This window comes from Acanthamoeba castellanii, assembly GCF_000313135.1.
Source record: "Acanthamoeba castellanii str. Neff unplaced genomic scaffold scf7180000084760, whole genome shotgun sequence".
Taxonomy (NCBI): domain Eukaryota; phylum Discosea; order Longamoebia; family Acanthamoebidae; genus Acanthamoeba; species Acanthamoeba castellanii.
In genome coordinates this window covers 227174-238090 of record NW_004457406.1, presented here as the reverse complement: position 1 = coordinate 238090, position 10917 = coordinate 227174, and the positions used below count along the sequence as shown (strand labels likewise).

General features: G+C 60.7%; 3 protein-coding genes across 3 annotated transcripts; 2 read left to right on the top strand and 1 right to left on the bottom strand.

The window, feature by feature from the left end:
- Window positions 1–1262: 1262 nt before the first annotated feature.
- Window positions 1263–1915, top strand: ACA1_224580 (uncharacterized protein; the record flags this gene model as incomplete). Its single annotated transcript, XM_004338043.1, has 2 exons — window positions 1263–1603; window positions 1693–1915. The coding sequence occupies 2 exons, from the start codon at window positions 1263–1265 to the stop codon at window positions 1913–1915; spliced, it is 564 nt and encodes a 187-aa protein (XP_004338091.1).
- A 314-nt stretch (window positions 1916–2229) lies between these two features.
- ACA1_224570 (uncharacterized protein) lies at window positions 2230–2711 on the top strand (the record flags this gene model as incomplete). Its single annotated transcript, XM_004338042.1, has 3 exons — window positions 2230–2372; window positions 2440–2622; window positions 2708–2711. The coding sequence occupies 3 exons, from the start codon at window positions 2230–2232 to the stop codon at window positions 2709–2711; spliced, it is 330 nt and encodes a 109-aa protein (XP_004338090.1).
- An 80-nt stretch (window positions 2712–2791) lies between these two features.
- On the bottom strand, window positions 2792–10595 carry ACA1_224560 (phosphate ABC transporter, phosphatebinding protein PstS, putative; the record flags this gene model as incomplete). The annotated part of the gene is made up of 24 exons (XM_004338041.1): window positions 2792–3516; window positions 3633–3801; window positions 3887–4236; window positions 4413–4521; window positions 4621–4768; window positions 4928–5083; window positions 5155–5368; window positions 5438–5690; window positions 5843–5861; window positions 6023–6225; window positions 6366–6524; window positions 6639–6755; window positions 6788–7421; window positions 7543–7687; window positions 7799–8057; window positions 8232–8459; window positions 8561–8673; window positions 8755–8924; window positions 9032–9314; window positions 9400–9793; window positions 9879–10010; window positions 10180–10263; window positions 10336–10409; window positions 10517–10595. The coding sequence occupies 24 exons, from the start codon at window positions 10593–10595 to the stop codon at window positions 2792–2794; spliced, it is 5217 nt and encodes a 1738-aa protein (XP_004338089.1).
- Between the last annotated feature and the right edge of the window lie 322 nt (window positions 10596–10917).

The window sequence follows — 10917 nt, the reverse complement described above, 5'->3', positions numbered from 1 at the left end:
CCTTCCTCTTGCGCATGACCTCCTCGAGCTTCTCCTCCTCGGCCTTCCTCTCCTCCTCTCCTTTTTCTTCCTCTCCTCTTCAGTCAGCTCCTTCTCCTTGACATCTTTCTCGGCCCTCTCTCGCTGGGAATCGCTGCTGCTAGAATGCTTGCGATTGCTCTCTCGATCGCTACGATGCCGCCGAGATGGGCTGCGACTTCGGCTTCGCCTTCGTTTGGACGAGGACGACTTGCGATCCCTGTCTTTATCTCTCGAGCTGCCGTGTCGATCCGACTTCCTCTTCTTGCTGTCATCTCGCCTGCTGTGCTCATCCTTCGACGAAGAAACCGATTTGCTGCCACTACGACTGCTGCCGCTACCATCCTTTTCATCTTCGCGCTTCCGCTTCCTGTCCTCTTCAGCTACGGCCGATGTGTCCTTGCTCCCCTCCTGGATGGCCCTACTCGCGGCCTCGGACAGCTTGATAGAAAAATGTGGCTTTGCAAGCGAACCATCCTTGCTTCCCCCATTCTCGCCTCCTCCCCCACTTGAAACGAATCTGAACACCACCGGCTCCGCTGCGCCGCTGCTCTGCGATTGAGGAGGAAGTCTGCCTTCCATCTGTGTGTTGATCAATAATAAAAATAATTTTCAATTCGCGAGTTTTGTCGTCCTTTTCTTCTTTAGCGGAGAAAATTCCTGCATCTAGAAATCCTTGAGGAAAAAGAGAGGAAATATCTCTGTATTCTCTCACCTCTGCTTCTTCTGCCCAACTCTCTTTCCTCCTCTGAATGGAGGCCAGCTCTTCGTCCTTGGAGAGCGCCTGGAGCTTTTGCATGATGGTGGTGCATGCTTTAGTGAACTGCCTTGCCAAGGCCGCCCAAACTGCAGCACAGTACTTCACCATGCCTACCAACATGTCATACAGGTCTGGGTGTGTTCTGGCCACTTCTTCAACCCCTTCTCCCACCAGCACTTCTGATGGGCCAACAATGGCCAACGCCAAAGAAAAGAAACGCCTCTGTGGCGTCTCCACCCTCTTCAGTGAAAGAATAGAAGCCTGGGACCAATAGGAGGTGTGGCGGATCGAAACGTCTTTCTTCTCCCACGAACCCGCCACGTCCACACCACGCGCCTATCTCCTCTTCATGGCGCGCACAAAGCAAGCCGCCCGTAAGCGGGAGCCGGACGAAGAGGAAAAAAAGAAGGAAAACGAAGAACCGCCACGAGACGACACCAAAAAGCGAAGACGAACGGAGGGTGAGGGCGACGCAGAGTACGCAATGGACTGGACTCAGTTCGGCGAGTTCCAGAATCGTCCGTGCCGCGTTGTTGGCGTAACGCCGGCCACACGCGTGAGTGACGAGCCGGTGGACGAGGCCCTGGTGGCGCCCGGGCGCCGCATGCTCGACGCGCTGCTGGACAGCGACTCCTCGGCCGGGCCGTGGCGCGAGGACATCGACGCGGGCAGCGTGCGGGCCGAGCAAGTGGCGGCCAGCATGTCCGAGCCCAGCGAGGCCGTTCAGGCCCGAGTCTACCGCGCTTCGTCTTCGTCTTCGTCTTCATCTTCATCTTCATCCGATTGCTTCGAGCTCACCCATCTCGTCTGCCAGGGTCAGCTTGAGTGCGTGATTCGTAGTGCGCGTGTGTGGTGTGTGCGGTGGGTGGAAACAAAAACTGATCTGTTGTGTGTGCGTGTGCGTGTGCGGTTAGGTACGTGTTTGTGGTGGACAAGGCGGCGCGGCGGTTCGTGTTCGTGGGCGAGTGCTGCTCGCTACCGCACGCGGGCACGAACGACTTCGTCTACGACAACTCGTGGCGCAGCGGACCGAGCCTGCTGCCGGACCCCTCCCTGCTGCCCACACCCGCCACCCTGCTCGCCGCCGCCAAGCAGCGCTTCGCCGAGTTCTGTCTCGATTGCTACACCCGTGACTAAATGACATCTTTATAAATAAGACATATATGCATATTCAACATGTACATGTTCAACATACTTGTACAACATACTTCTCGAATAACAAAGTATGGACAGTTGAATGACGGTTGCGCCTGGTGACCAGGCAACTCGGAGACTCCGGGCGGGCCAATCAAGAGCCACTCCGGTGAGCCGCAAGGTTTTTGTCCCCGAGCTACCGGCAACCGGAAGTCTGAGCACAACCCGAACAAGAAGAACTAACGAGCACGCGGTCCAGACCTATTTACAGTTTACATTGATATCACTTATATTTTTATATACACCAAAGCGTGAGAATGAAGTTGTCGCTGCTCCGGAGGAACTCCTCGACCCCGCCACCCTCGCCGGTGACCAGCCCCAAGACCACCCCACGCACCCCGACCAGCGGAGGCACCACCGGACTGGGCAAGTGGGAGGACCAACTGCAGCAGCAGTCGTCGTCCCCCAACCCAACCCCGCCGGTGTCATCGCTGCTGCCCTCGCCCCGCACCTTCATCTACCCACAGCCGCCGCCGGACATGGTCGGGGGCGTCGAGCTGGGCGGCGGTGGTGGAGGTGCCGCCCGCGTGCTTCCCTCGCCCACGGCCTCGCCCCGGGACCGGCCGTGTTCGCCCCGGTGGGTGCCCGACAAGGCCAACCCCGACGAGCAGCTGCTACGCGCCCACGCCCAGGCACAGGCCATGGCCTACGTACGCCGGCACTCACTCGTGCACACACACACACACACGACTGACCGCACACAACACACAACGCAATGACACGCACACAACACAGATGAAGCAGCAGCTGGAAGGGCCGTAGCACAGAGAAAAGAATAAATAATAAAAAAACACACACAAGTACACGAGGGGGAGGCAGTTACACGGTGGCCACGCCGCCGCTGGTGTTGGCGGTGCCCAACGACTCCAGGCACTCAACGACGTGGGCCATCGACGGCCGCTCGTCGGGCTCGGCGGCCCAGCAGCGCTGCATGAGGGCCACCAGCTCCGCCGGACAGCCGCCACACACTCCGCTGCCGCTGCTGCTGCTGCCGCCGCCGGTTGCAGTGGCCGCTGCGGCCGTCGCCATCGGCAGCGGCGAGGGCCGCGCGCCGGCGAGCACGTCGGTGAGCACGCCCATGAAGTTGCGGCCGTCGTAGGGGCGTCGGCGCGAGGCCACCTGCCACATGATGATGCCGAACGAGTACACGTCGGCCTTCTCGTCGTAGCGCCGGCCGCGGATCACCTCGGGCGCGGTCCAGCAGGGAGTGCCGCAGCTGGTCATCGTCGCGTTGTCCTGCTTGAGCCGCGCCAGCCCAAAGTCCGCCACCTTAACGTTCCACGTTGTCAACGGCGCTGCTGACGTCATGGTGGTCGTTGTTGTTGTCAGCTGTTCGACGAGCATGTTGGAGGGCTTGAGGTCACGGTGCACGATGGGCGGCTGCTGGGCGTGGAGGTGAGCCACGCCGCGGGCGGCGCTGCGAAGGAGGTCGAGCCGGGCGGCCCACGGGAGCTTGATCGCCGTGTTCTCCAGCAGCTGCCGCAGGCTCCCGCCCGGCACGTACTCAGTCACTATGCACAGATGTGGCGGCTTCACGCACGCGCCTACACAAACCACAGCTCAGTCGTGTGTCGCGTCGTATCGTGTGCGGTGTGTGTCGGTGTCGTGTGTGTCGTGTGTGTCGTGTGTGTCGTGTGTGTGTGTGTCGTGTGGTGCGTACCGATGAAGGCGGCGGTGTTGGGATGGCGGAGGGTGGAGAGGAGGGCGACCTCGGCCCTGAACTCGAGCATGCGGCCTTCCTCGAGGCTCTGATTCAGGAACCGCTTGACCGCCACATCCGCGCCTCGCCACGTCGCTCGGTTCACCACCCCATACGACCCCTTGCCCACCTGCGCGTGTGCGGTCGTATGAGTCGTGTCGTGTCGTGTCGCGCGAGTGTCGTGCCGTGTGTCGTGTGGTCGGTGACTTGCGTACCTGGGGGCCTATTCGCAGTTCGTCATAGTCGATGATCCAGCGACAGAGGTTGCCCGACCCCAGGAAATGGAGATCCTCCATCACTGCCAGCACCTTTTCGTCTTCTCTTTCGTCTTCGCTTTCGCTTTCGCCGTTTTCATCCTCCCACTTCCACTCGCTGCTACCGTCGTAGTCGTGGCGGCCCGACCGAGCTGACGCGCCTCCCTTCTCCCTCGTTCTTCGCTCTCTCCAGTCGATCCGCGACCGCAGCGAAGAGGAGGTGTAATCCGACAGCTGGCCGGCGCCACCGCCTATGCGGCGCGCCTCCAGGCCGCGACTCCGCAGCTCATACAGCCGCACCTCCGAGCGACCTGCAGGTCACCAGCACCACCGTCAGCCTGGTGCACGCATCACCGCACTGCACACTGCACACTGCACACTGCACACCGCACACCGCACACCGCACACGGACAAACGCACACACGCACACACGCACACACATACCGCACACCGCACGCACAGAGGCCGCGCGCGTTGGTTGGCGTACCTGGGCCGATGGGAAGCGAGAATTTGCCCTCAAGCTTGGCGATCCGTCTGGGTTCGTGGGCGAGCGGGGTGGTGGCGACGGCCGCGTACGCTGCCTCGGACAGCAAAATCTGGTGGCCAGCGCAAAATAATAATAATAGTAATAGTAATAATATTAGCGTAAGAAATGATTATTATAATATAAAAGAAATAAGAATAAATGGTGTTACCTGGCAGTCCTGGGCGAGTTCGGTGATGCGAGCGGCGGTGGTGATCACGGCGCCCTCGTAGTGGGCCTTGTGCATGGCGGCCTGTTGCACCACGCTCACCGGACCCACGTGAACGCCCATCCGCACGCGCAGTCCCTTGAATAGCGATCTACTCGTACCGCACGCACACGCACACGCACACGCACACACGCACACGCACACGCACACGACCACGACACGCACACGCACACGCACACGCACGACCACACCACGCGCATAGGATCAGACTCCGGTGGCTGGTCCGCCGCATACTGTGGGCGGTAAGTACCGATCGTCTGTGTCGCCCCACTCTTCGGCCGAGGCCGGGTGTTGGAGCAGGGCCACGGGCCACGCGACAGAGTGCACGAGCGCGTGCTGTACGGCCATGCACCACTCCAGCGCGTCGAGCGTCGACTCGAACGCGACGCAGAACGAGCCCTCCCCGCTGTGTGGACAACCGCCGCACACGTTAGACAACACACAACACGCACGACACGACCCACAACGTGCCTGGACGCTTCGTAGCCGCGGTGCCGGGTGAGGAGGCTGCGGATGGTGCGGTTGTGCAGCACCGTGGCGTCGCACATGGCCAGCGGGTCGAACTCCCACAGGGCGTCGGCGCGGGCGATGTCCGTGTACACGACCGTGACGCTGTCGCCCTCGGGCGGCGTCACCCCGACCACCGGCCGGTTCCATATCTCCTGCAGCTCCATCGAGCCGTAGCCGTAGCCTGGCGCACGCAGCTGGTCAGGCCGCGTTTCGTGTCGTGTCGTGTCGTGTCGTGTCGGTCGTGTCGTACTGGGAGTCGAGACGCCGGAATGTCTGGTGCGCAGGCTGCTGGCGATGGTCCACGACTCCCTGGAAAAGTAGCCATCGTCGCTCTGCGGCTGGCGGGGCCTCGCCCGAGGGACCTCACTATCGCTCTCGCGCGAGTCGGTCGACCGCGCCAGGCTGACCGACGACGAGTTCACGTTCACCGCCCGGCCGTCTCCACCACCAGTGCCGCCGCCGCCGAAGCGCTCGATCAGTCCGGTCAGCTTGGTCATGGCCTCCTGCACCGCCCACACCACAGGTGACGTGTTGCCACGTCAGCAAGACAGCATGCGTGGCATTCCTGACAGGGTGGGGCGCAGGCGTGCGTACGAAAAAGGAGGGTCGAGCGGTGGAGTCCTGGGACCAGCAGGCCCGGAGGAGGTCGACGAACTCGCGCGGCCGAGCGCTCGCTGGTATCGTGGCCGGGCTCCGTCCCTCACCACCGCCACCGCCACTGCTGCCGGACTGTGTGCGAGAGTGTGTTGTGTTAGTGACCGCACACGACATTCACACGACACACGACACACGACACACACGACACGACACACACATGCAAGCTTAAGAAACGCACCAGAGGCCAGCGTAGGGGTAGTCGCGCGTGAGGAGTTCCCACAGGATGACGCCGAAGGCGTAGACGTCGGCCAGCATGAGGTCGGCGTCCTGGACGCCCCCGAGGACCTCGGGCGCCTGCCAGTGCACGCTGCCCTGCATATGCTCGTTGCCGCTGCTCGTCTTGTGCTCCTCGCGGAACCGCGTGAGCCCAAAGTCCCCCACCTGTCCATCGAGCGGTTTACTGTCGACACCTTGGCGTGCGTGCGTGTGTTGTGTGGGTCGTGTGGTCGGTCGTGTCGTGTCGTGTGTGTGCCGTGTGGTGTGTGTGCCGTGTGGTAGTATGTGTCGTGTGTGCGGTGTACCTTAATGTTGCCTTTGTTGTCGAGGAGCAGGTTGAGGGACTTGAGGTCGCGGTGCACGATGCCCGATGAGTGGAGGAAGTGCATGCCCTTGGCCGCCTGGTACGCGATCTTGAAGCGCACGACGAACGGGATGTCCAACACCCTCTCGTTGTGCAGCAACTGCCGCGGCCGGCGTAAAGAAAGAAAAGTAGAAAAAGAAAAGTAGAAAAAGATATTAGGTTAGCATTCGAGGAAGAGCTCTCGTTTGTGGTGGAGAGACGAGGAAGCTCGTACGCTGAAGAGCGAGCCCAGAGTCATGTACTCCATGACGATGCACATCTTGGGCGGCTTGGTGCACGCGGCCATGAACAACACCACATTGGGATGCCTCAACGTCGTCATGACACGCACCTGCGTACACCACCGCACACGCACACGCAGACCGGGAATGTGTCAGGAATGTGGTTCGCGCGGGAGAGCGGCTGGCTGTTGCTGGTCGGCACCTCTTCGCGGAAGCTGCGCTCGAGTTCGCGCGAGTGGGCGCTCCCGGGCTCGCTGCGGGCGGCCACGAACTTGACCGCCACCTCGGTGCCCTTCCACACGGCCTTGTAGACCTCGCCGAAGCCGCCCGCGCCGAGCAGCTCGCCCATCTCCAGCTCCGACACCTCGACCTGCCACGCCACCGCGTCGTGCTGCTCGTTGAGCCGGCGCCGGCGCATTCGCACGAACACCGCGCCGACGCCGATCGCCAGCAGCGCGAGCGCGGCGGCGGGCACGAGCGTGACCAGTGTGGCGATGAACAGCTCGCTGGAGCCCGCGGCCGCGGTCGCTCCCGTGTCGCCCTGCGCCGCTGTCTCTATCTCGCAGTGGACGCCGCTCCAGCCGAGGCTACAGTGGCACGAGGCGTTGGGCGCGGAGGCGTCGGCGATGAGGCAGAGGCCGTGGTCGAAGCAGAGGGTGCCGTTTTTGATGCAGCCGTGGATCGGACTGGTCGGCTCGCCGTTGCAGGCCATCGCCTCCTGCAGGCCGTAGTACATGCCCCGCACCGCCGGCAATCGGCTCAAGATCGCCGCGTACCTGGTGTGTCGTGGGTCGTGTGTGTGTCGTGTGTGTGTCGTGTCGTGTCGTTGGTCGTGTTGTGGCGTCAATGAAGGCAATGACAGAGTGAGAGAGGCCAATGGAGGGAGAAGGAAGGTACTGGGTGTAGGTGAGAGCTTTGGGATCGGACTGCAGGAAGTGCTGCACGCTGGCCATCCCCTTGGCCTTGGTGCAATCGATCATGCTGCGCTGGTGGAAGAGTATGTAGGTCGTGATCGGCATCGGCCAGCTCACCTCTCCCCCGCCTGCCACGGTCACTCAGCATGTTTGTATCACAGACTAAACGACACACACGACACGACACCCGACACGACACCCGACACGCACACGACACGACACATACGCGAGGAAGATACCTAGAAACAGCCGGCCTGTGTCAAAGAAGTCGGCACCGGCGGACATGAGGCTGTCGTAGGAGGGCGAAACCCGGTTGCCGGCCACGTTGACCAGGTCGGCGAAGCCCAGGTGGTTGATGGGCCGCACGGCGTCAAAGGCGGTCAAGATCATCGCGTAGGGCAAGTCCACCAGCTCCACCGTCACCTTCTGTTCCGCCTGCAGCACCATCCCGCGCCACGGCTCGCTCACCGGCAGCAGGCTCGTCGCATTGCTGCTGACCTGTGTCGTGTGTGTGCGTGTCATGTGTGTGCGTATCGTGTGTGTGTGTGTGTGTGTGTGTGTGTGTGTGTGTGTGTGTGTGTGTGTGTCTGTGTGTGTGTGCGTGTCGTGTCGTGTCGTGTCGTGAGGACATGCACACAAGGACGAGGCAATAGTTGGGAAGAGAGAGATTACTGCGAGCGCGAATTCCTGACTCACGGTGCTCAACGCGGCAAATACGACGCTGAGCGCATCGTCTTCGTAGTTGAGGATGACGATGGGATCCGCCGGCAGGAGGTCCCCGAGCTCCGGGTTGAGCTCCTGGATGGCGGTGTCGTTCCACGTGTCGATGGTGCCCAGCAGGATGTCGGCCAGCACGGTGAGATTGAGCAAAAGCGAGCCCTGTCCGACCAGCTCCGGCAGCTGGGCGGCGGTGGAGAGACAGCAGTTGATGAAAAAGGCTGGAGTGAGAATCATTGCAGCTTTTGTGCTCAAATTGAGCGGAGTCAGCTTGACGGGCGTACGTTGTAGGCCACGCCGACGGGGACCATTGTGAATGGAATGCTTGGCACGTCGCCCAGCAGCTCCGACTCGTCGTTGGTGAGCGGGCGAGCAGTGATGCCAAAGTCAATGTTGTCTGCATCACGCACGGCAGTAAGTTGACCACCACCACCACCACCACGACGACGACGACGGAACAAGACACGGGGATGGGTACAGCGACTGAGGTCGGTGATGGTGGACTCGGCGTCAAAACCGCGGAAGTAGTACACCTCCTGCGGCCACGAGGAGAAGGAGATGGTGCGAACACCGGTGCCGATCAACAGAGCACTGTCGAAGACCTTCTCGCCATTGCACGCCACCTTCTGGAAATTGTTGATCAATTTCCTAGAACACAGCCACGGGGTAAGTCACGCGATCGTGTGTGTCTTGTGTGTGTCTTGTGTGTGTCTTGTGTGTGTGTGTGTGTGTGTGTGTCAAAATGGAAGTGGTACGCTTTGAAGCTCAGACTGAGAGGGGCGTAGCCCAGCTCGCGGCTCTTGGTCACGGCCATGGGCGTGAGCTGCGTCCAGGCCGTGAAGTACAGCAGCGAATTGATCCCGAGGCAATCCGAAGTCGACGCGTTGCTGCGCACCGCCAGATAGTGCAGCATGCACATGGGCCAGGAACCGCGTTGCTGGCCATTGGCCACGTTGATGGTCATGCTGTCCGTGAGCTTCTCGCTCACTTCGCTGATGGCCGACTCCACTGCCTTGACCGTGGGCCACACAACCGCTCCTGTTCGCCCCTTTCATCAGCTTCAAGCACACGACACACGACACACGACACACGACACACGACACACGACACACGACACACGTACCTGCGCTGTTTCGCATGAGAGCGTAGTCGACGCCGGTCTTCTGAGCCCGGTCGAATGTGGAGTAGCTGAGGCTGTACGGCGTATCGCGCACGAAGGGCGACAGCGTGCCACTGTCCGAAAACTCGATTGCGCGGCCCGCGATGCCGGTGAGCTGCGGCCACCGGCTCGTATCCTGGGAGCCGTCGCCCGACCACGCCGCCCGGAACCGCCCATCGAGTATGGAGAGCGCGTTGGTGAAGCTGTGCGTGATGCCGCCCGGCCGATCCGCCCCGTGGCCCAGCCGGATGGGCTCCGCCGGCAGCGCGATGTTGGGGTTGAGCGCGACGATGGCCGGGTCGTTCCACCAGGTCACGTCGCCCAGCCAGATGGCCGCCAGGGTCGCGCCGTCGAGGACCTGCTCGGCGGTCAGCAATTTGTTTGCATTTTCGTTTTCGTTCCGTTTTTGTTTTGTTTTCGTTTGGAGTGGAGGAGTCCCGTACCAGAGGTGTAGTGGGGCGACTACTGCCGAGGTTGTAGATGGCGACCAGTGGCTGACCGGCCAGCGGAAACTGAGCGATGGAGTTGTTGGCGAGAAGTGTCTCGTGTAGGGGTGCATCCACCACGGCAAAGTCCTGTGCCATATCACGATACACGCGATACACACGCCACACACCACACACCACACACGACACACACACACACACACACGCACACGCACACGCACACGCACACGCACACGCACACAAGCACATAGTTACGCGTCTGCGCATCAAGGGCTCCGCAGTGGTCGGGGCGGCGTACGAGGTCGGGCTTGGCCATGAGGAACAGGAGCGAGTGGGAGGCCCCGCCGTAGGTGCACACGATGGCGTCATCTCGCCTTACCAACTGGGCGTGGGCCAAAAAAAATGTGAGTAGAGGCTCGCTGCAGCGTCTCTACACAGCGTAGCATGGACGTACCTGGAAGGACTCTGTGAAGTAGTCCATGTAGGGCTGCGTGAAGATGCTCCCTCCCCCGTAGATCTGCGTAGAGGCTGCAGACAACCATTGAATCAATAAATAATAAAGAAAAATAACCAAATAAATAAATGGGAGAAAGAACATGATGATAGTGATCAAGGGGAGGGAAAGACACTCGTACCTTCCTGCTGTACGCATGGAGTGGGCAGGCTCAAGGCGAGGACGAACGCGAAGAGAAGGTGCCGCAGGAACCCGCTCATCGCATCGAAGTGCCAATTTGAAATTGAGCGCGAGAGATTGAGTTGATTGCCGCAGTAGAGATGGAGATGAATTTGGTAAAAAAAGAAATCTTCCGCAGCGATGAGGGGTGATGGTTGAATCAAGAAGTCTACAAGGTGAGAGCGCCGCCCCTCTCAACTTTATGGCAATACTTGAATTGTGTTACGTCAAAACAGGAAACGCGTCCCTTTGTTCCGCCACTTACCTAATTTGAGTCACCATTTCCTTTTTTAGCCCACAGCAATATCTTGACGGTCTCACCGCACATGCAAAAACCACACACACACACACCACACACACACA